Source organism: Miniopterus natalensis, chromosome 1 (assembly GCF_054644295.1).
Source record: "Miniopterus natalensis isolate mMinNat1 chromosome 1, mMinNat1.hap1, whole genome shotgun sequence".
NCBI classification, from domain to species: domain Eukaryota; kingdom Metazoa; phylum Chordata; class Mammalia; order Chiroptera; family Miniopteridae; genus Miniopterus; species Miniopterus natalensis.
Genome location: NC_142081.1, coordinates 119,099,227 through 119,126,424, shown reverse-complemented (window position 1 = coordinate 119,126,424; position 27,198 = coordinate 119,099,227). Strand labels below are relative to the sequence as shown.

Below are 27,198 nucleotides of genomic sequence, written 5' to 3'. Positions count from 1 at the left end.
TACATATATCTTCTAGGCAGATTTCTTTCTCTATGGTAAGTTCTCTCCAAAAGATAATTGGTTTATAGAGGGAGCAAATATTTAGCGCTGGTTAAGTTTGCAAGCGGTACCCAATGATTTTCACTACTTTGTCAAACCAGTAATTACTTGGTGGGGGTAGGTAGGGTGGTCAAGAAATGAAAGAACTTGGACATTAAAGTTATTACAATACTTCAGAAAACATTAAACATATGACAAACATTTCTTACAAGGCAGTCATTGAATAATTAGAATAAGCAGTCAGAAAAATTCTGTTGCTGAAAACACAGTTATACATTAGTGTTCATCCAACTGAAGATTAGTGCATTAAAAAAAGTTAAGAAAAAATCTTCCACGTTCCAGTTCAGCTGCACTTGATTCAAGTGTTGCTCATAGAGGTTTGTGTTGTTATAAATTAAACATGCTGCTGCCTTAGCAGCTAAAGTACTAGGGGAAAATGTTCACGTCACAGAATAAATAGAGCAGTCTCTTTCGAGCAAAAAAGTTATCTCACACCAATTCTGGAGGTCATCCACTCTAGACCTTGGCATAACCTGAAACAAAAGAGAAAAATATTTTCAAAATGAAAAACTTTATACTTAAAAATTGAAAGTATACTTATTATTTTTAGTCTTGCCCAAAGCTTGGTAGGACAATAATGATTTCTACACTTAAGTGACCATATTCAGGTAACACTAAAATATGTGGACATTTTAGGTGGAAGATTCACTTAAACCAAATGACCTTACCTAGTTGAGTAATGTGGGAAATTGCTTCAGTCTCATCTTGAGGATACAGCTTTGGCGGTTTTGCCAGCAAGACTGCAAATATGCCTCATCGCCTACCCCTTTAAGATGAACTAAAACTGCAACCACTATAGAAGGACAACAGAACTTCTTCACCTACCCCCCTAAATTCTAAAGAATGGAACCCATGCATAACACACTGGGTTCTCCTTGGCATATTTATCCAAACTCAAGTTCTTAGGAAAGGAAGAAAATACTATAATGGCATTTGTTTCAAATGTTTACTGTCTAGAAACACACATCCCAAAAGGATTCTTGATAATAAAGGGGACATACTCTTGTGGAAAGCTGGGTGCACAGGCTTAAATGTGAAATTTCTTTGAAGCTTCCTCTCTAATTCAAGTGACATTATAGTTTTCTCCCAGTTAGTAAATGATAAAATCAAAAAATGAACAATTAAAAATGTGGACTGTGAAAGTTTAACTCAAAAGTTTACTACTTTTTTGGCAAAATATTGTTTATATTAAAAGTTACAAAAAATTTGTCAGTAACTTTGTTAAATTGTAATTTAACAACTGTAATTGACTAAAATTATTTTAATCCTGTAACCCTGCCACACAAGATAAAAACCATCTTTAATTAAGGACCAAAAGGGAGCATGATCAAAGAAGAAAACAAGTTGGCCTAAAACAATGGAAAGGAATTTGAAAGAAGTCATCCTCCCCCCCATGCTGATTGGCACTTACCCTTCTCCTGTTAAAGCACAGCAGGATTGAATGTGCCAAGGGTGATCCTTAATTGAACTGAGGGTGAGGTATTTGGAGATTTCAGCTGCTGTCATACACCCTTTCATATCCTGTTTATTTGCAAAGATAAGGACTGCAGCCTTCCGTAAATCCTGCAATCAACATGAAATATTTCTAAGACCTGAAATGTCACAATTCCAATTAAACTGATGAAGCAGAAGAGTAAAATGTGCCCTACTGGACAGTTATAATGAAACCCTCCCACTTTAAAATGATTAGGCACAAATGTTTAATTTAAAATTTTTATGGGAACAGAGCAAATTATCTCAAATAACCATGATTTAATAATTCACTCTAACTAAGACAGATTAACATAAACTGAGTAAGTTATTTTTCTATTGTTGGGCCCAAGGGGTCGCAAAATAAACCTGAATCTTAAGTACTGACTAAAAACTATATGAACAATATTCTAATGGGCAAATATGGTAGTATGTTGCCAAATACTAGGGAGTTTCTCCAAAATTTAAAGGAGAGTAGTGAAGGTGAGGGGTGGGCAAAACTTACTACTTACTAGTCTTTGTATAACTTAAGCTCATTCATTGAAGTTCACTGCAGCATTGTTTATACTATCAAAATATTAGAAATAACCTAAATGTTCATTAATAGGAGAACAGATCAACTGTGATACAGTCATACAGTGGAATACTATATGGTTGTTAAAACAAATGAACTTAAGTCGTATGTACTAACATAGATTAATTACAATGTTGTGCCACAAAAGCCAAGTTTAGAGAGAGATAAAACCATTACATGAAGTTTTATAAACATGGCATATAATACTCTGTACAACTGATAGGTAAATAAAAATGTAATAAAAGTATTAAAATATTCATAGGAATGATAATCACTATTTTAAGATAGTGGAATTCTTTTTGGATTCCTTGAGAAAGGAAGAAAAACTGGAGAAATCTCAAAAGATATTTACTATCTTATGTTGAGTTGTGGGTGCGTGAATGTGTTTTATTATTATTAAAGTTTTTTGTATATTTAGAATTAAGAGATCTCAAAGTATTCACTAAAGAATTTTCAGTTATTATAAACTCTTGGGATTTTAAACACTTAACTTTTCCTCTTTCCTGCTTTGATCTATCAGACATTTTAAGGCATAAATCAGTAGTTTTAACTTTGAAAAATGTTTTCAATAACAGTAGTCTACAAATTAACATGTTTGATTTTTTTAAGTTTGAAAAAGTAATGAAAATATCTGAGTTCAAGACTTTATTAATTTAATATATAAAACTTTGTTAATGATGAAATAACCAACAGTAGAGCACATTGATATTTGTAAAAAAAACCCAACAAAGCCAGTATACAGGTACCTTACTCCATTGTTTGTTTGCTTTCAAAATTTACCTCATGAGCCAGCATTCTGTATAATTCTTCCTTCGTAATAGCTAGTCGTTCCCTGTCAATGCTATCAACAACAAGAATGATGAACTAGGAGACAATTAAAAAGAAAGAGAACTGAATGGGATGTTGAAGTTTTCTGCAAAACTACACTCAAGTGATAGAAGTACTTTCTTCACATGGCATCATCATTAGTATAAAAGTCTACTGCTTTTCCATCACAAAGAGTTCATATTATATGGAATTACATCAAGCAGTAAAATCCAAATGTTAGTAAGAAGTAACTTGTAACTTCAACAAATACAAATCATATCCAATTTTATTTTTTAAGTGAAATTTGAGTACATAATATTCTGTAATACTAAGATTTATTTTAAAAAGCAAGTAATAAAAGTAATTTTAAAAAAGAAAATCACAGTTAGTAAAATAACCTTTGCTAAACCTTAAAAGTACTCTATAATCATTCATTTAGGCAATCAATAATTGTTTAACACAGTCTCTTGCCTATTAGAAAGAAGTACACAAGCTGGTTTGAAAGAAAAACAAACAAAAAAATTAATGAAGTTTTTTTTATAAACAATACCAACAATAAAAACACAAGAAAAATGTGCTAAATACAAACAAATACTTAGGTGTTAATATGCTAAAGATGATGCGTGAAATTAAAGAGAGCAAAGGAAACTAAAAAAAGCTGTTGATAATTGTGTATATGAATAAAGGCAGGTCTCACACATTAAAAATAAAAGCATCTTTGCCCTAGTCGGTTTGGTTCAGTGGTTAGAGTGTAGGCCCTTGGACTAAAGAGTTCTGGGTTCGATTCTGACCAAGGGCACATACTTCAGTTGCAGGTTCGATCCCCAGCCCCAGTTGCAGTGTGTACAGGAGGCTACCAATCAATGGGTCTCTCTCACATGGATGTTTCTCTCTCTCTCTCTCTCTCTCTCTCTCTCTCTCTCGCCCTCCCTCCCACCCTCCCACCCCCCCTTTTCCACTTTATCTGAAAAGCAATGGAAAAAATATCCTCGGTTGGGGATTAAAAAATAAAAATACAAATAAAATAAATAAAAGCATCTTTGATAAGAAAAATAAGATATAATGAAGAAGAGATTCTAAATTGAACATCTTATGCAGAAGAAACAAGAAATGAGATTAAATGATGTTAAGGTTTATAGTGGAGGAAGTGATGCAAAATAAATCAAGACAGAAAGGGTAGAATTAGATTATTCAGATGACTTTAAAATTAGGGAGACAACTAGGGTAATCTGAATATAAACCGAGAAAAGCTTAGAAAGGGATGTAAGAAAACAGAAGAGATAAATATAAGAAACATGGCAAAGACTGGAAATAATTCCATAAGTTAATAAGAGTAAGATGTCAGAAATTAGTCAACTGTAACTCCTTGTATTGTAATGGACACATTTCAGCTTTTGGATGACTCCTCAACATAAAGAATTATTTTTGATTGTTTACTGTTAATCCTCACCCAAGGATATTTTGTCATTGATTTTTTTTTTTTTTTGAGAGAGTGGATGGAGGAGGGGGAGGGAGAGAGGACGAGGGAGAGAGAGAAGGAGAAAGAAACATTGATGTGAGAGAGACATATCAACTGGTTGCCTTGAACGCACGCCGACTGGGGCCAGGATCAAACCTGCAACTGAAGTACTTGCCCTTGATGGAATCAAACCCAAGACCCTTTCATGCTTGGGCCGACACTCTAACCACTGAGCAATGCCGGCCAGTGCAACATAAAGAATTTAAGAAGCAAGATGACAAGAAAAGCCATCAGGGGAACACTACATAGATAATAAGATCCCTACCTAGAACCTAAGTTTGCTAATGCTGTGTGCTATACAGGTGTACTGCAGTAAGGCCAAAGGTTTTTGGAGAAATAGCTTATTAAAAGAATACTTCATGCAAACGGTATAAGTAATAATGTATGTCAATTTTCAACAATTTCAGTAACTACCCTCTTATAATGCTACAAATGTATATGAATCAGCAAGAATCAATTTTGATCTGTTCATCATAGTTTCAGAATATTATTTTACTCAGAAATATATAGATTAAATTAAGCTAACCTATAACCATAATATCTGCTTACCAACCTATCCTCCCCTGCAAATAAAAAAAAATTAAGTGCTACCACAACTGCTGAATACCTGTGATATGCCATATTGGTTTGACCAGTCATACGCTGCACTAGATTGAATGCACTAGATTGAATGCTTATGCTGTAACAATATAAATCTAAAGGAATACATCTTTTTATTTAAAAAGGCAAATTATTCACCCAAAATTCCTTGCATCCCCTCCACTCCCAACAAAAACCCCCACTCAATTTAAGAGGCTTCATTTTAGAAAAAATAATTGTTTGGGTGTACCTCTTTGTAAAGTAAAATTATGGATGTAATCATATATTAATATTCTCAAAGATAAGCCTCTCTCAACAGCACTTCATGTTTATTTTATTATTTTTTAAATCTGCCTCTAAGAATAAAAACAGAAATAGAAGATATTCTATATTTTTTCCCCAGGTTGGCTCTGAACTAATAAAATAAGTGACAGAGAAGTCTGGGGTATGGCCCACAAATCCATTTTTTTAAAAAATTAAAGCATAATCACAGCTAAATTTTGAATGTTCAATTCATGTTATTTGAAAATCTCGTATTAAATTATGCTTAAAGTATTTTATTCCTCCTCTTACCAGGGCCTCTAAAAATGCTGAGATCTCGGGAAAGATGATATATAATTCATCGTCCCATCCCAAGTTCCCCAGGGGAGATAACGCAGGTCATGGTGAGGGCAAAAGGAGGGCCTGCACACCAGTGAGCACCATCTAATAACAGCTGCCTTTACTCTTTCTACCTGCCTTTTCTTTTACTTGAAAACCTCAAATTCCTTACAAAAAAATCTTATTAAAAGGCAACTGTCAGTATGTCTTATGTATAGCCTATCTGTTTTCTGGGTTTACTCTTTGGTTTTTATTAAAATTTACTTTAGTGGTAATTTTAGTGTACCTCTGTGTTTGAGTAATACGTGTTCCAGGATGACCGCAGTGACTCTTGACCACCAATATCCCACATAAGGAAATGAGTGTTCTTCACAACTATTTCTTCAACATTGCTTCCTATGGTTGGAGATGTATGAACCACTTCATTCATTAAGCTGTTGAAAGACAGACACCGTAAAAAATCTTTTGTAAATCTCTAGAACCTGAAGCAACTTTTAATCTCTGTATTTAACAGGAATTGATCTTCCTTATTTGCACCAATGATGGTAAATCACAAGTATCAAAAATAGAACCTTATAGAACATCTGTGCAAACAAATATCCTGACAAAGAACACTACTGAAGGAAAACTGTTTTTTTTGTTCTGAAGTCTGTGGTGTGAGTTTGCATTTCTGTGGCCAAAATTTTAATACCACCATGCCCTGTTATTAGGTAGAGCAGAACCAATGCTCCATCCTGGAAGAGCAAGTTTCTAGGTGACTGTGACACCAGTACTTTCAATGTAGCATCCATGGAATAGTTGGCTATCTATAATTCTGAAGACTGTCTGTGTGAGAAAACAGGCTTGGCTCAGCCATAAAAATTAGTTCAGGCCTATTAACCTCAACTATAGTCTTAAAAAGATAAGGCTATGGGTAAATGAAAAATTTAGTTAAAATTAATTCTAAATATATTTAGTACACTGGTACTCATATCACATGTATTATCATAATCATTTGTTAAGCTACATTAATTTATTCAACAAAGATGAATTTGCCTATAACATGCCAGTGTTGTGTCGGAAGAAGCTTGCAAATCTCTTCTGGGCATTATACACATTTTTGAAGCTATGTACAAAATTATTTCAACAATATGACAGGTTTCTGAAATGTTTGTATTTGATGTTTTAAAGAAACAAGTAGATACTCGACTCTGAAACAATTATAACTTAGTAGCTTTTTAGCAAAGTACCTGAAAAATATGTTAAGCACTGATCAAGTGAAGTATTTCTGGAGAGCTGTCAGCTGATATACTTAAGTTGAGGTGGGAAGACACAAGAGCCACACAATGGCGCACTCTGGGTTTTATAACTACTTGTTAAAATGTTTGGGACACAGATCCATTTTCATTGCTTAGCAAGGATCATTTCATTGGCAGTAATAGGATAATGGGATATACTTTGACAAGTAGACTGATGGGCTCTTAAAATTTCCTTAAAGAATTAATGTATTTCTCTGAAACTTTCAAGCTTCTCCCTGTTACAAGTTACTAAAGCAATATTTTCAGGGGTGATCTTCATTTCTTTTGATTTAACAAGTCTGCGTGTGTTAAACATTTCCAGAGCTCTTAGGAGAGTAGCAATAACTTCCTAGAGATAACAATCTATTTACACGAACCTCAGTGTGAGCATAACTAAGTGAAATGCACTTTATCACCTCACTTTAGCACTATATAATATGTGCTTTATTTATTCTGGTTTAATACTAATTCTTTCAAGGCCAGAAAAGGAGTTTGTGAAGGCTTTAACAAGCATAGAGCAATTTATCTTACTTTTTCATAAACTTTGTGTTTGGGAAAATACAAAACCATATGAATAATACCTTATTAATTATACAAAGTTAGTTCTAATAATTAAAATAATGAAAACTACTTAAATAAACACCCATACTTACAATTGATAAAGAATGGTAGTTTTCCCTGCATTGTCCAGTCCCACAATAATCACTTTGTGTTCTACAGAGAGAAAGCAAACCATAAGCATCTAATACCGCTGCATACGACAATTACATGCTTTCAACAATGATTACTGGTTATCTCTCGAATGACAAGCATTCACTGGATATTTATTACTAGATTGTTAAAATACAGAAAAAAGAGAACTTTATGATGTCAAGACTACCTGCCTTAAGAAATAAAATCTGTTACGATATTCTTTGTCTAGCTCTCTAACAAAGTAATGTGGGTGATAGGAAAAAGGGAAGGATAGGAGAACTGGCCACTTATATTGAGTTTGGGGTGATAACACCCAATACTGGTCTTCAAAAGATATTATAACTTAAAGTGTGTTTTGTCTTTTTTAAAGTGTTATAAACACACCTGCTTGCCATCTCTACTAATCAAATTTGCTTTTTCTCAAGTTGTTTTCACACCTGGAAGTTTTCCCACCTTTATGTACCAACATTTTTTTTTCTCATTCACTTAAAAACCCAATTTAAAATGTGAATCTGAAAAGCTTCCTGTTGCTAATAAGACACACATACTCTCAACCAGTTTTTCATTCCTTTCATTAATTTATAGATAAATATGCAATTACTTTATCTTTAACTCCCTCCCCCCCCCAATCTGGAATTTACAACTCTTTTGAGCAGATACTATTTGGCTCTTCGTACAACAAAAACCTCTTCATTCCCCTCCTTCTTCTGGTGCGATGCCCTCAACAGTCTCTTCCTTCATAAGTATAGTTTTTAAGGCCCATCTAATTATTCTGTTAAGTGATTGATATTTTGAAACCTCCTCTGAACACAGAAGAGAACACTCCAGATATCATCTTTTCTAGATTTTAACCTATACAGAATATCTTAAAGATTGCTCTTCCCCAGAGCAGAATGTTTCAAAAGTTCCTAGTGATCCTCAACAGGGTATGTAAGGAAGCTGCCATAAGAACCACAGAGCAATCAATTGATCTGTAGCCAATGATGTGACACAGTTCATATCAGAACCCTGCTCCTCTTGTTAACCTTTCATGAATGTCAACATTCTCATTATACATCTAATCAAACATCAGGTCATATTCCCAATCTAAAATGTTAATATTGCATCAGTCAAAGAGAGGGGCCATAATTTACAGACAAGTTCTTAGGTGACAAACCATCTCTGTATCTTCTAATGACCTGCACGCCGTAGGCACATAATATTGCAGGACAAATGACATGGTGCTCTAGAAGGGCTATTATCACTATGGCAGAAGATGCTTCATAAAACAAAACAAAACTTGCTTATTGTAACTCACTATAATTCTTCCTTTCTGACTCTTTTGGTTTGTAGTCCCCAATTTCTAATGAAGCCAGTCTTAAAGGGTTGCTCTGTTTTCTCCCTTACAGTACAAGAACAGGAGCATTCTTATTAGTGGAGTAGCAATCACACCACCCGGCACCAAGCATTTTAAATTTTGGTGACAGCTGGAAACCACCTGCCCAGCATCTGGAGACCATGGGGTCCTGAAGGCATGAGAAGGAAGCCTCATTTAGAGGTAAGCTAAACATGGGTGCAGGTACTCCTGCAGGGAGAAGGGAATGGAGGAATAGTACCAGATGATTTACTGTTCAGGCAACTTTTGTAAACAGTCGTGCTCCTTGCATCACATTTTGTGTTGTTATGATGATCACGGTATTAAGGCCTGTGATGGTAAAACCCATAAATAATACATCATTTTGAATGATTGGTTCCCAGTCAGAACTAAGTCAAAGGTGACAAACTCTCAAAGTAGATAAGAGTATGAATTTCATTAAAGTTTCTAATCTTTGATTAACTTAAGGTCTTTGTGAGATTCCTTTTTTCCCTCACTGTCAGAGAATTCTAGCAATTAAGACAAAACACAATTTTAACTCTGTCTTATGAGGACAGTACAGATACCTATCCCTCAGGTAAACTGAGGCCTATCTTCTGACGTTGAAATTATTATCAACAACCTGACTCTATATAACCAAACATCAGCAACAAAATAGAAAGAGCTAAATGCTTTTAAACGCATGAAATAACCAAGGGTTTATTTTAAATCTTTTCTTTGAAAAATATCTTTATCATTATCTATACATAAGAGTTAAATCAAGTTCAAAGGGCATTTGCTAAAAAAGCAAGTGCAAAATAACAGCTGTTTGTATTCTGTTGGACAATTGTAATTCTTCTTCCTTCAAATACCTCCGTTGTATTTAGCTGCTAATTGATATGTTAATGACCAAAGATGTCAGGTTCATAAATGTTAGTAAAGTTTTTACCCATTCAAAGAACAAGGAAAATATGGGCAATGGACGTATAATCTCCTTCTTGTAAGCAGAAAATAGAATTAACAAGTTTCTTTAAATGTCCACAAGTGATGTCTAAATCAATAAAATATTGAATCACAGTGGTCTATCAAATTTTCACAATATATACCAAAAGCATAACTACTATCATGTAGTGGTAACTGATGTTGCTTGATGTTAAAAATAGGCCCTCATGCTTGAAACTCATTAACTCAGAGGTACTTGCTCTGCACTGCTGTCTTTCTGGTTGGGCATAATCAATAGGCCATATATAGATCTCATTTTATGTGTTGAAATAAAAAAAACACACAATCAACTAAACTATATAACTGTCAGTGATTTCCTGGAGAGTAGCCTTGATGAAAATAATTTCCTTCACCTACCATAGTTAACAAAAGCAGATATAAAAAGATGCTTATAAATTTGTACTATTTGTATTACCCAACAATAATTTTTATTTGTTTACCTAATCAAGTTTTTTAAAAACACTCAAAATATATCAGTTATGGTACAAATCAGTAACAATTAAGGTAAGAAAGAATCTATCCCAAAGGTCAAATTTCAAAATCAGCTGTCAGACAAACATTAGAAATTGAACATCATTTTTACTTACACAGCAGATAACAGAGATTTCCATTTCACTAGAATTTAAATGCCTAAAGCTGTGAGGAGAAAACTATACTACTGTATAGTTTTACAACTTCAACTCATTCCTCAACATGTATATATAAGCCATGTATTAACTTCTAACTCCTCAAACTTCTCTCCAAGAATGCAAAATTATTTAGTTGATAGATTTAAACACAGTCAATTCTCAGTTAACCTTAACTAGGGCAAACTATAAGGTGGACAATACTAAATTCTTTATTTAGAATAAATTTTACAAATATAATTATGGAAAATTTGCTTTCCTTTTATTTTAAATAGCATTATTAAAATCAATATGTTGTTAGAATATAAGCTATCCATGCTTAGGGACAGGAATGTGTATGTTGGGGATGGGGTGTGTACAATTTAAAAGCCTTAGTGGATAACTAAATAATTTTAGGTTAAGACATTACTATAAGTATCAAAGTTATAATGAATCCAAATGTTTTAAAAACATGCCCACACACTATGAGATAGTCACCTTGGGCATCACTTTCACTAGCAAGCTCTTCCAGGACACCAGGCTGCAGGTGTCCCCACAACAAAGGTCTGAGAAGAGTACTTCCAATGTTACTAATCTATGCATCTCCAGAGCCGGTCAGGAAGAGTGTTTATTTACACCAAATGAAGGAAAGGTCCAATCTCAGAGCTTTTGTTTAATTTTGATCAAGTATTTGCACAGAAGTTTCTCTGCAGTCCTGCCTGTAGTGTTTGTTCCTTTGGATCTCCTAAAAACCTGGCTCCTAGCTTTTTGTAAGAAGGGCAAAGACATGAAGATTATACCGGATGAGGCTTCAAAAGGAAATCAGCAACAGCGATGACAGAGGAATTAAAGCGCCAGACTTCCCAGATATGAGTGGGAGTGGGGATCTGGTGATATCTTCAGAAAATGAATTTTCTAAGACTTCCACAAGAGGATGGGATGTGGAAGGCGGCTTTTTTTGTATGAAGTTACATTTCTCGGGTTCCAAAGTCCTCTGCCCCTTAAGCTAGTCCTGGAAAGGGGCACCTGGGAGTTCAGATGAGCCAGAAAGAGGGCTAGGGTCTAGAGTTTCCATTTCACCTTGCAGCTGGGTGTGTTTCAGCATTCAGGCCAGATTAAAGTCCATCAGTCCACAGGTGGAGCCCCGCGTGGCCATGAGTCACGTGCACATCGGGGAGAGCAGCCCCTGGCAGCAGGAGTCCCAAGAGGGCCCAGGAGCCAAGAGAGAGTGGCTCCTTTGTCTAGAAGTTTATATATTTAGATTTCGAGGCTTGCAGTAGCCACAGCCATCCTAGCCAATTACCTGTTTCCAGGGGTGACTGATGGGCAAGCATTTCCCAGGTCACTCAGATCTTATTGGGCAGGCAGTAACCTGCCTATGTCTAGTCCCTTCCCTCATTAATGAGCAGGAAACAGACTTGGACAGTGTTAAATGTAGCTTTTTGGCAAAGCTGTATAAATGGCATGCCTATATCGTCTTCCCTTTCACTCCTTTTCTTTTAAATAATAACCAGATTATTACAACAGTTATCAACAGTATTTACTTGTAGACAAATATGGGTAAAATATGACTAACAAGAAAAATGATTGAAAAAAGTTTCTCCCTTAACCCAATCAAAAAATTTTCTTTTACTGAACTCAGCTTGTAGTTTTAGTAGAGATACCGAACCAAAAAATAAAATAAAATTGTAGACTAACAAAAGTATTAGAGAAGTAGTAAATGTGGCAGTGTTAATTGTGAAATACTACATTAACATCTACTTTACATTGTTAAAGCATGATAAAATGATGTTTTAATTTTGAGATATAAGAAAGCCCAAAAGGTACCATGAAATAGGGAATGCTACCTTCTAGATATACAATATCTGCACTAACACTGTTATATAACAAAAGCAAACAGAGTATGTAAACAATTATATAACTAAACAAAGAAAATGCCCTAAGTCATCATCACCCAATTTGTTGACTTAGCAAAGTTGGGATATCACAGACAATGAAAAGAAGTCTGAATTGTTGCAAGAAGTAGGTAGTAAAATTTTCAAAGGATGTGATATCACAATCTGAAACCTGAGGCCTGAACCCAAGGAAGTCTAGCTCTTGGCGGGGGTGGGGGGGCATAAAAAACTAACTCTGTTCAATATTATACTGATTACAGAATCACAAAACATTATAGCTTGGAATGAGATCTTTCTCTCCTGCCTCTTCAGCAAAAAATGTGCTACCTATAAGGCACCCCTGAGAAATAGAATTCTCCAAGAACATGCAGAACTACTAACCCAGGCCACCTTGCTTATTTTAAAGAAAAAGAAATGGAGGTCTTATGAAGTTAAATAATTTGTTTTAGTAATTTCTTTTACATAGGTAAAAGCTAGCATTTGTTTCCCTGCTCTTCTTGCTATAAAATACTAACTCCCCTCCCCAATTCTTCAGCCTCCCCCCATTCCCGCCTCATTATCCATATTCCGGGATGCCAGAATTTTGTTAAGAGCAACTACATAAATCTGATGATTCAACACAATTCAACACTTACTGAGTTCATTATATACATGACTGTAGTATTTGTGATTAAGATGAATAAGGTAAAGTCTCTACCCTCAAAAATCTTATAAGTCGGGTATGTAAACAAGCACTTATAATATAGCATCATTAGCACAAAGCAACAGATAGAAGCATCAAATGGTAATATTCTTTTTTTAAAAAAAAAAATGTCTTTATTTCAGAGAGAGGAAGGGAGAGGGGGAGAGACAGAGAGAAACATCAATGATGAGTCACTGACTGGCTGCCTCCTGCATGCCCTTTACTAGGGACCGAGCTCTAAACCCAGGCATGTGCCCTGACCAGGAATCAAAACCACGATCTCCTGGATCCTAGGCAGATGCTCAACCATTGAGCCACGCCGGCCAGGCCAAATGGTAATATTCTTAAGGATAAGTGAGATCTAGAATCCAACTCTCAGCTAAGGAAATAAAATGTCAATAATAAAGGAATATTCTAGACTGTCAGCCTAAGTGTTTTACATGCATTATGTAAGTTAATCCTCGCAATCATTCTATGAGAAAGTAATATTATTCCTCATTTCCCTGATAAGGAAACTGAGTGTTAGGTCAACTTGCCTAAGGTCATATTGTCCTGAAATTTGGCTAATGCTCTCCCAACTTGATATGTCACCACTTTTGTAACACAAATCAAATCTTGCAGTCTTACAATAATAAGAATAGTTTATCTGGTAGAACACAAGACAACTTTCAGGTAAACAAGGGGATTAAATACAGATAAAAAAAGAAAATCAAAAAGTCTAATTATGTAAAACACACTAAGGTCACAGACTGGGTTGAAGTGCCTGAAGTGCCTAAGGAAGAAGACCAAGGATCCCTCCTTTTCCCGAACTCACAAAAAATAAGCAATGATTAAGAAAGGCTTCAACAAGAAAATACCGAAATGCAGTTTTCCACAGTGTTTAAATGCTGCCCAGGTGATGGTAATCTGCAAGGTAAATGTTAAGGAACAAAGACAATCTAATCCACTGGTTTTCAAACTTGTTGAGTGACGACCACAGTTTAGGAATATGTTTTATGTCATGACTCAGGGCACACATAACTGAAACAAAAGTTTCACAGAACAGTATTTTTACTAGCTGAGACACATTCTGATTATTTCCATTTTAGAATATTCATTGCTTGTTAAAATGCTGGTCCTCACTAAATTGACTCTGTCAACTTACCAATGGGTTATGTTGCATAATTTGGGGAGGGGGAGGAGGACAGAATTATTTGAGAAATGAAGGCTAACTGGGTGACTACAAAATTATAAAAATTTTACATATTCAAAAAGCTCAGCAAACCCCAAATATGATAAAATAGGTAGTTCATGGTTAATCTGAAAATCAAAGATAAAGGGAAAATCTTGAAGGCAGCAAGAAATTAAAAAGGACAAATAAAGTAAAGTAAAGATATAAATACTGGCTGACTTTTCACGGGGGGGGGGGGAAGGGCAGAAGACAATGAAATGACTTTAGAGTATTAAAGGGGGGGAGATCACGCTAAGATGCTATATTCAGAAAAAAGTATACTTCAAGAATGAAGGCATTTTCAGATAAAAGAAAACTAAGAAAATTCATCATCACCAGAGCCACAATATAAAAATGTCAGAGTTCTTCAGCTTGAACGAAAATTATGCTAGATGGAAATTCAAATAAATAACAGTAATATGGGTAAATGTAAGAGAAAATTTTACCCTCTCTAAAACTTTAAAGAACATGTGACTCCTTACAGCAAAAATTATAACACTGTATTCTAAAGTTTATAACATATTTAGATATAATACATATGATATATAACCTGTATGGTTATAAGGGACTAGGGGAGGGGAGAGTGTAACTAAGTAGTTTCAAGGTTCTTACCCTTTACAAGCCTTAAATTACTAACTCTAAGTAGACTGTAAAAAGATATGAATGTATTTACAATCTCTTGAAGGACCATAGAAATAATGCAAAAGGGAACTATTAAGATAGTCAATAAAAAACTAAAATGGAATTCTAAAAATTAAAAAAAACTAGTTAACCTCCAAAAAGGGGGAAAGGGGGAAAAGAGTAACAGCAAAAAACAAAACCAGAGATAAACAGGAAACAAATAATAAAACTGCATACCTTTATATCTAACCACATCATAAATCCAACTATATAAACAAACTGGACCAAACATTCCAATTAAAAGGGAGAGAATTTCACACTAGATTAAAAAAACAAACAAGAGCCCAGTCTATGCTCTCTCCAGAAGATATGCACATTAAGGTATATAATACACATTCTTTTCAAGAGCAAATGGTACATTCACCAGAACAGGCTATACAAATGGACTATAAAAGTCTTAATAAATTTGAAAAAAGAACATCTTAGAGTATAATTCTGACCACAATGCAATTAAATTAGGAATTAATAATAAACTATCTAGAAAAATAAATATTTTGAAACTAAACAACACTTATAAATAATCCATAGTTCAAAGAAGAAATCAAACAAAAATTTAAACAATTTTTCAACCTGGCCCCGCCAGTGTGGCTCAGTGGTTGAGCATCTACCTATGTATGATCCAGGAGATTGAGGTTCGATTCCTGGTCAGGGCACATGCTGGGGTTTCGGCTCGATCCCAAGCAGGGGGCGAGCAGGAGGCAGCTGATCAATGACTCTCTCATCATTGATGTTTCTATTTCTCTCTCCCTCTCCCTTCCTCTCTCTGAAATAAATTAAAATATAAAATAAAAACCTGAACAACATATTAAAATTTGTGAAATGAAGCTAAAGCAGCATTTAAGAGAGACATTTATAGATCTGAAATATTTATATATGAAAGGAAAAAGAGACAAAAACAATCACACACATTCCACCCTTAAGAACTAGGGGTGGAGGATAAACTATACCCAAAGTAGATGGAAGAAAATAAAAATCTTTTCTTTAAAAAGATTAATAAAACAAAATTAGAGTACTGACACAACTGGATTCCAAAATTTACCATGAAATAGTATAGTAATGGTGATGGTGTAGTATGGCATAGGAACAGACATACAGATCAATGCAAGAGAAAAGTCTGGAGATAATGAATTCCAAGCCCTCTCACATCATAGTCCCAAAATAATTTGAGTTGGCTTATAGGTGTAAGCATATAAAAGCTAAAGCTTCTAGATGTAAGGAACAGGAAACAGACAGCAACAGCCATTAGAAAAAAAATTGAGAAATCAGACTACACCAAAATTAAAAATTTCCACTGAGGAGAAATCCCCATTAAGAAAATGAATAGGGCCCAACCGGGCGTGGCTCAGTGGTTAAGCGTCAACCCAGGATCCAGGTGATCAGGGTTCGATTCCCGGTCAGGGCACATGCCCGGGTTGCGGGCTGCAGCCGATCAATGGCTCTCTCATCATTGATGTTTCTATCTCTCTCCCTCTCCTTTCCTCTTTCTGAAATCAATACAGATATAGTTAAAAAAAAAAAAAAAAAGAAAGAAAATGAATAGGGAAGCCATAGACTGGGTAAAATATTCACAAAACATATGTTTAACAAAGGGCTTAATTCCAGAATATGTAAGTAATTCTATAGAATTTTTTAGACAAAAATTTTTTTAAATGGGCAAAATATTTGAACATTTCACAAAGAAAATATACAAATGGGCAATAAGTACCCATCAGTCAACAGAGAAATGCAAATAAAAATAAAAATGAGGAACCACTACACATCTAAGAGAACGGCTAAAGTTAAAAATACCAGCAACACCAGATGTTGGTAAGGATGTGGAACAAGTAGAAGTCTCAAACACTGCTGGTAAAAGTAGAAAAATGGTATATACCCACTTGAGAAAACAATCTAACGGTTTCTTATAAAACCTTAATCATACATCTACCCTATGATCTAAAAATTGTTCTCCTAGATATTTACCTAAGAGAAATAAAAACATGTCTACAAACACTCTTAAGGGTTTTCATATTATTCCAATCCATCATGATGCAAATGAATAAACAAACTGTGGTATACTCATGCAATGGAATTACTTACAACAGATCTACGGGGGGAAGCTTCCAATGTAAAACGATAATATAAAAAGAAATAAGAACAGAGGAAAAATTCAAAGAAACTTAAAGACATATCATTATGAAAATGCCACAAGAACAATAAAAAAAAAACATTTAGCAACTAAGAAAAAAGTTTTTTGTAAGTTAAAAAATATGCTGATAGTTGAACTCAAATACGGAATAGGAGGATGGGAAGACAAAGAAAATATCCCAGAAAGTAGAACTCAAACACAAAAAGGACAGTAAAATTGAAAAGAATACTTGATAATTTAGTACCATAAGATAAATCTAGCCCAGCCGGGTGTGGCTCAGTGGTTGAGCATCGTCCTAGGATCCAGGAGATCGGGGTTCGATTCCAGGTCAGAGCACATGCCCGGGTTGGGCTGCGGGCTCAATCCCTGGTTGGGGGCATGCAGGAGGCACCCGATCAATGCCTCTCTCATCACTGATGTTTCTATCTCTCTCTCTCCCTCTCCCTTCCTCTCTCTGAAATCAATAAAGATATATTTAAAAAAAAAATACTGATCCATAAGCTAAATCTAAAGGAAACAATTTATAGAACCAAAAAAGGTACAAATTTATATTTAAAAGGTCCAGAAGGCCTGTAGCAATAAACCAAAAAAACAAACAAACAAACAAAAAAACCCCAAAAAGAGAGAAAAAAAAAAAATCAAGGAAGAGCTCTTTCAAATTTAAAAAATACCAGAGATAAACCGAAAATTCTAAAATCTACTAGATAGAAAAAAATCAGAGTAAGAATGATACTGGTCTTCTCGACAACACTGAAAGCTGGAGGACAATGACAATCAATACCTTCAAAATTCTGAAAGAAATGTTTTACAACGCAGAATTCTATATCCAGCCGAATTATAAATAAAAAGTGAGAACAGAGCAATGCATTTTCAGGCATTTAGAACTGCAAAAAAAATACCACTTTAAAAAACTTTTTGGGAAATTTCTGAAGGATGTGCTCCATCAAAATAAGGGTAAAGCAAGGACATGAGTTATAATAAAAAGTGAATTCCTTGAATGATAGCAAAGACAAGCCCAGAACAGCTGTGCACCAGGCACAGAGGGAAACAAGTCCAGCTTGGAGCAGGAAGGAATACTGAGGGTGTGGGGAATAAGGGTAAATCATCTGATAGGTGCGCCAAGTGGGAAAACTCGTACAGAGAGTTGTTGAATAACATGAAATGACTTAGTCAAATGTACAAAGAAACTAAAGCAATGAGAGGCTGTAATTATTTACTCTAGGGGAGGAAAGTTGTAGAAAAAAGGGAAACAATATAGCATACTGTGGCTCAGCAGTGACAAAACTTTAGTTACAACAATGAAAAGACAGAGTGGATCAAACCAAAAAACTATATTGGAATGATGAAGGAAAAGGTCATAAAGGTACTAATTTCTCTTCTACCGTAATAAGACAAATGATTTGTATACTTGAAACTAATATAGTGTTATATGTCAATTATATCTCAAAAACCCCCACAAATGATGTTTAAAATTTTCATATATGCGTATTATTAAAAAATATGGAAGTATATTATGGAAAAAAGTCAAGAGATTAAAGAGATTTGACTACGATGTATCAACAGTGCTAAAACTTTAGCACTATTTAACGTTTTAAAAAATGTGTACATGTTGCTTTGTTACAAAATTTTATGTTTAAAAACACCAAAAAATGCCCAGCCGGCGTGGCTCAGTGGTTGATCACAGACCTATGATCTAGATCGTGGTTCGATTCCCGGTCAGGGCACATGCCTGGGTTGTGGGTTCAGTCCCCAGTAGGGGACATAGAAGAGGCAGCCGATCAATAACCCTCTCATCATTGATGTTTCAACTCTCTCTCCCCCTCTCCATTCCTCTCTCTGAAATCAATAAAGTCAGTGAAAAAACAAACAAAAACAAAACAGCAAAAAATTGAACAATTTTTTTTTGGATTGGAGATACAATAAGTGAACAAAACAAAGTTCATGCCTTAGAAGTTATTTCTATAGAGAGAAACAGACACAGAAGCAAACAAACTTACGATTACAGGTAGAGAAAAACATTAGTTCAAAAAATAGAAAATGAGTGTTGGGGTGGGAAGAGTGGTCAGAGATGGCCTCTCTGAGGAGTGACATTTGATCAGAAATCTGAACCATCTGAAGTAAGGGATAAAGAGTATTCCAGAAAACAGAAAGCAGACAGGTGGTAAGTTTAAGTTTCATATGTTTGAAACCAGGAAAAAGTCCAGAATTAAGAGCAGAATAAGTTAAAGAGAGAAGTGAAAGACACCAGACTGAGCAGTCAGAAGAACAATAGAACAATGTCTTAAAAAGTTGGCTATCAGTGCTCATTGACAAGTATCCAAGTAAATCAGTCTTGTACCTTAAACTAATTATGTACTTTGTAATAGCTTTACTTAGACAATACATACTCTTGTATACTCATTCCCAGAAAGGTATCAAATTTATGAAAAGATGCTTGGTGCTCTAAAATGCTACAGGAAAAAAAGATGGAGGTGAGGCAAATACTAGAAAGATAGATAAGAGAAAGGAGTATTTAAGGTAAGATAAGTAGTTCTCAACTCTGGCTGTATATCTGGATTATCTCGGCACTGCCCAGACCACTCCACCCTATTTTGATTTAACTGGTCTGGGGTGGGGCGTATTATTCTAATTTGCACCCAAGGTTGAGTGCTTGGGTATCTCTGGATTAGATGTGTTATAGTGGTGAAAATGGAAAATGTGGAGATTGTCAGTTAATTTTGTCAATATAGAAAGTAAAAATACAGGACTAAAGTATCAATCCCTTGCTTCAAAAATAATGTACCATGACCACACTCTTAAACTGCTCCCACCGCTTGCTCTGTGTAGTTAAGAGTCTTAGTCAACATACAAGGCTCTCTGTGATCTGGTTGCCCTGGCTCCCTTTCCAACCTCACCTCCTCTAATTCACCCACAGGAAAACTAAAATACAGCCAAATGAAACTATTTTCAGCTTCCTTCCATGTACCAAACTTTTTAATTCCTCTCCCATTTGCATATTATTAGTCCTCCTGCCTAGAATAACATGCCCCTTCTACATTCCTACTTAACACTGAAGTCCAAGTACACTTTTTCTGTAGTCTTCCAGGAACCACATGACAAAAATTAATCATTTCTTTTTGGTGCCATCACCACACTTTAATACACATCAGGTAAATAATTTACCACATTGCTTTTTTTCCTACTTCTTTCCGTCACGTAGTGATCTTTGAACACTATGAGAGCCAAGAACAACATCGTTTCTGTTTGTTTTTAAATCTTTGTATCTCCTATGCCTAACTCTAAAGACTGGTTTATGCCCTATGATTAAATGTTAGTTGCAAGAACGAATGAGAATAAAATGACAGAAAACCAGTAGTACTAAATATACAGCAGTAAAGTTAAAGGAAAAAAATCTAAACAGTAATGAGGGTTTAGGGAGCCTGAACAGTTATGACTATAAAAGCTGCTCATGAATGGCTTTCACCATCTCCCAAATTTTCCCCTTATATCCTCCAGTTCTTTTTAGCCTGATTAAGGAAGACTCAAAAAAAAAAAAAAAAACAACAAACCAACCAAACAAAAAAACACGAGAAAGGGGAATGGGACAGGTTACCAGGGAGAACCAGCAACTTTGGTAATGTTTTATTTCTTAATCTACAGAGAAAAGTAACCAGGTGAGATTATTATACGACTCTTGATACTTTTTAGCACGTCTTAAAATGCTGCTTTACATAGTAGTTGAATTTATGTAACAAGGATTAGAAAATATAAAGTGCTGAAAAATAAGGCATTGAACTCTGGCCACTTTGAACTCACTTGAAAAGTGGAGTCTGTGGTAACTGAATATGTCTACATCTGTGTGTGCATAGATCTATATTTATAGTCCTTGAAAAAGATTATTTTAGTGTTCTTATCAGTCTACAGAACAAGTGAACTAAAATCATTTCACTGTCTTCACTTCATCCAGAAAAAAAGATACCACACTAGCCGTAGAAAATTGGTATTATCCTAGAAACATTGTTTTTATTATGTCCAGATACCAAATGCGAAAAGAAACTAGTCCAAAAACTGGTTTCAGTTACTAAGAAAAATAAAGAACACCTAAAATTTACCCACTGTTACTTTTTTTTTTTTTTAATGTGGGTATTTTCCCTTTTCAGAAGACATCCCATTTCATTCTCTGACTCAGAACAGGTTTTACAACTTCTTGTCCCTTTGGATCTGCAACCTCTAGATGTCTCAGTTCCAGACTAATTACGGACACGCCAGGTCCTCCGAGGACCAGGAGCCTTCAGTTCTCTAACGTCTGAGAAAGGGAGGAAGGGCAGAGGACGCCGATTTCCAGAAAGCCGTCGGTGTATTTCCAAAGGACGCCTCGCCGCGGCGTCCCGGGGAGGCGGCGGCGGGGTCGGGGGAGGGCGGGCGCGCGGCCGAGCGCGCGTCGGAAAACCGAGCAGCGCTCGTTTCAGAAGGCAGCTGGTAAGTTTCAGGGCGGACACGCACCCTGGAGCAGGGCTCAGGACGTTTTCATGAGCGACGTAAAAAGCACCCCAGACGCTCCCAGGTACCAATCGGTGTTTTCCGCTTAGCTCCTAATATCCAAACATCCGTAGTTTGGATTCTGGGGCGCCCCGTGCCTTCCCTCCTGACTCCCCGTGTCTCCCACGCCTCTCCCGCACCTTCTCCCAGCCTGAAGTGAGGAATTGCTCCCCGCTCCCCGGACTCAGTCGCTTCCCTGCGTCTCGGAACGTCCGCGCCGCCCGCCAGCCGGCCTGCCGCCGTCCCCACGGGCGGCCGGAGCCCCTTCCGCGGCTTCGAGCCGTTGCGCAGCTCCGTCCTCCTCACCTTGGTTACAGAAGAGGCTCCACAGTTTGGCGAAGATCAGCCCCATCATGAGCGCCTGGGCCGGCCGCGGGGTCGCTCGGCAGCAGGTGCCGCAGCGCCGGCGCCCCACCGCGGCGCGGGCTGCGCAGGACCGCGGGGAAGCCGGCCGACGGCGCGCAGAGGGCACTGGCCGGCCGAGGAGCGCCGGTCGGCCGCTGGGTACCCGGCCGAAGGCGCCGCGCCGAGCGCCTACCGGATAGTCCTTTGTTTCGAGCCCACTGAGCCCAACGCCGACCCGTAGTCCCCTCGGTCTAAACCCACAGCCCCACCAAATCCTCAACCAGACCCAAGCCCCGCCTCCTCTCCGCCTCCCCTCCCGACCCCGGGACCACCCCTCGCCGGAGGACGGCCCCTGACGTAGTCGCGCTTACGTCAGCCCACGCCTCCGACGTGGCGCTTCCTCCGGTTTCGTTTCCGGTGTGCGGAGCTCCATTCGGCCCGCGGTGTAGGAGGAGGTGGGTGTGCGTGGGAGGTGGGGCGTTTCCCCGCGGCGAACGCTTCCTGCCGCGTCACTGTTCAGAATCGCGCCGGGTTCCCTTTCTGGAGCCTCTGCTGCCTCGCAGGTGCGCCCCTGGCCTTTAAACGTGGGCGCCAACTGCAGTTTCCTGGAGCTGCCTGTTTTTGCTGCGCTGAAGTGGGAAGTGTCTTTTCAACGGACTCTACGCTTCACCCTGTGCTAGGCCGCAGCTTGCGGTGCCGCCTTGATTCGTAATTAAGGATGGAGTTGACTGGGAGAGGATCCGCGGCATTCCTGTAGCCAGAGTTCAGTTTTGTGAATAACCTAAGCGCTCCCAGTTTTGCCACGCATTTGATATTTTTGTGGATCCCAAATCCACGAAGAAAATAACTTACTTTCTGAAGTGTTAATTGGAAATAACTTCCTTTACTTAAAATGTAACCGCAGTAGTCTCTCCAGTTCAACAAAATAGAAGAAAAACCTACAAGTGCTATACTTGAAGCAAAACTGAAATTTCATGGGGGAAAAAAAAATGTCGCACTGTTAGAGCATAGTACAAGGTAGGAACATTCCAGGACGAGCAGAATAGGGAAACTGAGACAAGGTAAACAGCAGTTCGCAGCCACCTAGTAAATCCTGTCTTCGGTAAACTGAGCCACGCAGCCCAGGCTACGCTTTGTCTCTTGATTGAAAATTTTCCCTCAAGAAGACAAGAACCTAGGTCTCATTGTCTCCGGGCAACAGAACTAGAGAATTAAAATGTATATACTGAATATAACTTAGAAGAAACTATTGTAAATTAATTTCAGATAATACTTGGGGGAACTGGCTGCAGCTGGAATTGAACTCAGTTTAATTCAGTTAACTCAGAAGTCTGTTGTATATAAACCAGTTTGCTGCGTGATCTGTTCAATTACATTTCTTTTCCATGGTTAGATTCTAACAAATTTAGAAGCTTCACAGCCTGGGATAAAATGTAACTACTCTGAAACCAGTTGAATGAGCGAACTTAATTGAAGAGACTATGGACTTTATTTAGGTGGTAGATTTTACTCCTGGTAGCAAGTCCTTTTAACACACCAGACTAGGCATAGCCTCACTTTATTGCTCTTTGCTTGATTGTTCGTTGCAGTTATTGTGATGTTTTTACTAGACCCTCCACCAGCAAAAAGATTTCAACTTGATGAAGACTCAGAGAATGGTTAGCATTTTTTAGCAATAAAGTACCTTTTAGTTAAGGTACTTACATTGTTTCTTAAGGTATAATGCTATTGCACACTTAATAGACTACAGTGCAGTGTAAACATAACTTTTATGTACCTTGGGAAACCAAAACACTCTTGACTCCCCTTATTGCAATATTTGCTTTATTTTGGTGGTCTGGAACCAAACCCACAATATTTCTGAGGTATGCCTCTATTTCATTACCTGTACAGAGAGAAGTATATGATTAAGTCTTTCCAATGTCATGATTCAAAGACCCTTTAAGCCTTATATATGGGATAATGTGCTCCAACTTTCTGATATTAAAGGCAAGTTTCAACTTCCCATATGGAGGAAAAGGTGTCTGCTGGGCCTATGCAAATTAGTTTAACTTTCATGGCCTTGCATTGGCCTATGAATGTAACTAATTTTCTGTTTGTGTTAATAGAGGCTTAAAGGAACATTTGTAGTCCTAATTTTATTAAACAACTTTAGATTTTGTAACTTAGTTTCAATCGTTACACATCAATATAAACTACATTCTTTTTTTCTGGCTTTCCAATTTCTAAGAAACAGAATCTGAAAAAAGCATTTTTTTGCAGAGCCTTGAAGCAACCCCCTCCCCAACACCCAGCTATATATTTCTTAACTATTTTTATGATGGTCTAATGATACTTTAGAGACAGTAAATCTGAATTATTCTTTCACTTTAAATTAGGTGGAATGAATACATTTAAGCAACACTGTTGGTATTTTTATTGGTTCTACTCTTTTGAAATGTATGAAACTTATGTTGATCAACTGTTCTAATTTACTCACGTTTTCTACAACTTACCTAAGACTGCTGTAACATTTGACAAATAATTTTTCACATTAAAAAGTTTTATTGGTAGATATAGAAATTATAAGTTTACTAACTGGAAGGAAAGAAAACTAGTTACAACTGAAAAAATGACTATGATTGGTTAACAGACTATAGTTACCGATTACCTAAATAGAAATCATGCTGATGTACCATAACTATTGATCTGTTAGAAAAAAATACACTTTAGTTCATATTGTACATTTTGTATTAGTCACATAAATTGTAGTAGGAATGCTTGTTAAGAATTTAATCAAACTAGAGAATTTTGAGTAATATGCTTTTTAGATGTAGCACTTTTAACACCTTTGTGCTTTTATTTTCCTTAAAAAACATCCTTTAAAAACTTTTAAAACCTAATTTCAGTGTAGCTCTTGATTCAGAGGAGGTAACACTGTTCTATGGAATGTTATAATTTGAATGTAAATATATCTTGAATTCATGAAGAAAAATGTCATAAAGGAGCATGATAATGCAATCATGAGGATTATAACATATTTTCTGACGTGTTCTTGGAAATAACTTTACTAGAAATGAATGCCAGTAATTTTTCTCTCTAATTTAACACATTTTAAGAAAAAAGTACAAGCGCTGTACCTAGAGCAAAACAAAGAAACTGAAATGTCAAGGGAAAAAACCTTTGAACAACTAGGAATTTTTTTTAAATCTGATATCCTATCTAATATTCCTCAGAAGGAACTATTACAAATTAACTTCAGATAGTAATTGGAAGAACTGGCTATAGCTGGAATTGAATTATATTTATTACTCAGTTAACTAAGATAAATTATATAGCTTGAACCAAAAGCCCCGGGACAGCATGTTCTGCCAATGACTCTTAAAAAAAATCAGAACAAAACTCTCCTAACCCTTTAAGATAATGTTCACTATGACTTTAGCCTAGTTGGTCAGTCTCCAGATGAGCTGAGATTGATAGATTTCCAGCCTTTCTAGACTTATTTTTTCCTAATCCCCTTATGCCTTGCCGTGAAAGTAAATATTGAGGAATAGTTGGGTGTGTGGTTTTGCTTTTGGTTTGTTTTTTGGTAAGGTTAAGATTTGGAGCATTGCAAACAGATTTAAAACTGTAAGATTAGATCTAAGTGTGTTTTGTTTTTTTTAACCCCCTCCCATATTGGGGGCCATTATCCCATTTAGAACAACAGCCTAAATTCTTATAAGGTCAACCTTTGCTTAGACAATATGCATTCACTATGCCAACATCAGGTTTGCAATGCTCTCCTTGGACCCAACCTTAGGACCGCGAAAGGCCTCTTCATCAGCATAATGGTCACCACAAAGTCTAGCCAAGGATAGTCTACCTGTCCTCAGCACTGTTCACATGTGCTGAACTAGTGAACTAATTTCCCCACAAATATGTGCTTCCTCAGCATTTTCTTTCTCTAGTTCACACAGATGTCCATCCATCTGTTATCTAGTCATTCAGTACTTGAGTGCCTATTATGTGCTAGGCACTGAGTATGAAGTGGTATTATAAAGGCTTTATGCTGAGTTTACAATCTAGTTCAATTTGTTCCTCTCCCTTAGCTCCTAAATACTGATTCCAACCATTATTGGTGCTATGGTCACCACATTGTAGAGGCTGCAAAGAGTCCTTTGGAAATGCCTGGTCTAGGTATTTTCCTAGTCACAGATGATTTAAACACGGAGAATCCCATGAACTTACTGAGGAAGTATGCCACGGTAGGCAGGGGCTTCAGAAGCCGGGTGGCTGTGATCTCCATCCTGACTTTCTCACTAGTTGAGAGGCAGTGGAGTTATTTCAGCTGGGGTAGTCTTGCTGTAGTCTTGTTTTACTGGTGTGTAAAACAGATGATAATCCCCTTGCAAGGATGTTATGTAGCATAATGGATAAAATATATTTTTTACAGAAACTGGTTTATGTGTCATAGAAAATAGCTATTACACCTTTAAAAATATGGTCGTGTGAAAATTAAAAAGGACCTAAGCAAAAGCTGTTTCCTACGGTTATGTGTTAATTACAGAAGCTGCAAAACACACTAAGGGGAAAGGAGAATTATTTTTAGTTTCCCAGTCAATCATAAAACGGCTCAGTGACTTTCATTAGGTACCTTCTCCCTTTGAATCTTTTTCCTCATCTGTAGAATAAAAAGATGACGGCAAAGGTCCCCCGGCCTTTAAAGTATAAATCAACTAATTATAAATACTACTTGTGGGTTTTTAAGTTTCACCTGAACATCCATTAGCCCAGCTTTTGAAAGTCTGAGTAATGTTGACTCACAGCTGAAGTCAGATCTGTGTGCCTGAAAAAGGGAATTGCATGAAATCAGGTAGGTGGCTGATAGGTCCAAACAAAACATCTTTTCTTTGGAGGTCACCTAGCACGGAACTTTCGGACCCCTCACCGACTCAGGCCAGGAAAGGCTTCGACTCCTTCCCCTCCACCCGCCCGGCTCCTCGGCACCGGGCCCTGCTCGCCCCGCGCTCGACCTGTTTGCTCACCTGGGCAGCCCTGGGTCCTAACTCCTCCCCCACCCCGGCCCCGCCCCCGGCCCCGCCCCCGGCCCGAGGCGGCGCCAACCGCGAGCTCGGGAACTCCGGAGGAGTGACGTAGCAGCAATTTGCGGCTGCGGATTGGTAGGCGGGGTGGGGGGGTGGGGCCACGTCGCCGGAAGTGACA

General features: G+C 37.1%; 1 protein-coding gene across 1 annotated transcript; it reads right to left on the bottom strand.

Moving 5' to 3' along the window:
• ARL5B (ARF like GTPase 5B) lies at nucleotides 1–22,255 on the bottom strand. The gene is made up of 6 exons (XM_016213280.2): nucleotides 21,976–22,255; nucleotides 7,579–7,639; nucleotides 5,935–6,082; nucleotides 2,924–3,007; nucleotides 1,511–1,662; nucleotides 1–572 (listed from the first exon to the last, which is right to left on the bottom strand). Exons 1-6 carry the CDS (start codon nucleotides 22,022–22,024, stop codon nucleotides 524–526), a joined length of 543 nt encoding a protein of 180 aa, XP_016068766.1. The 5' UTR covers nucleotides 22,025–22,255; the 3' UTR covers nucleotides 1–523.
• Nucleotides 22,256–27,198: the final 4,943 nt, after the last annotated feature.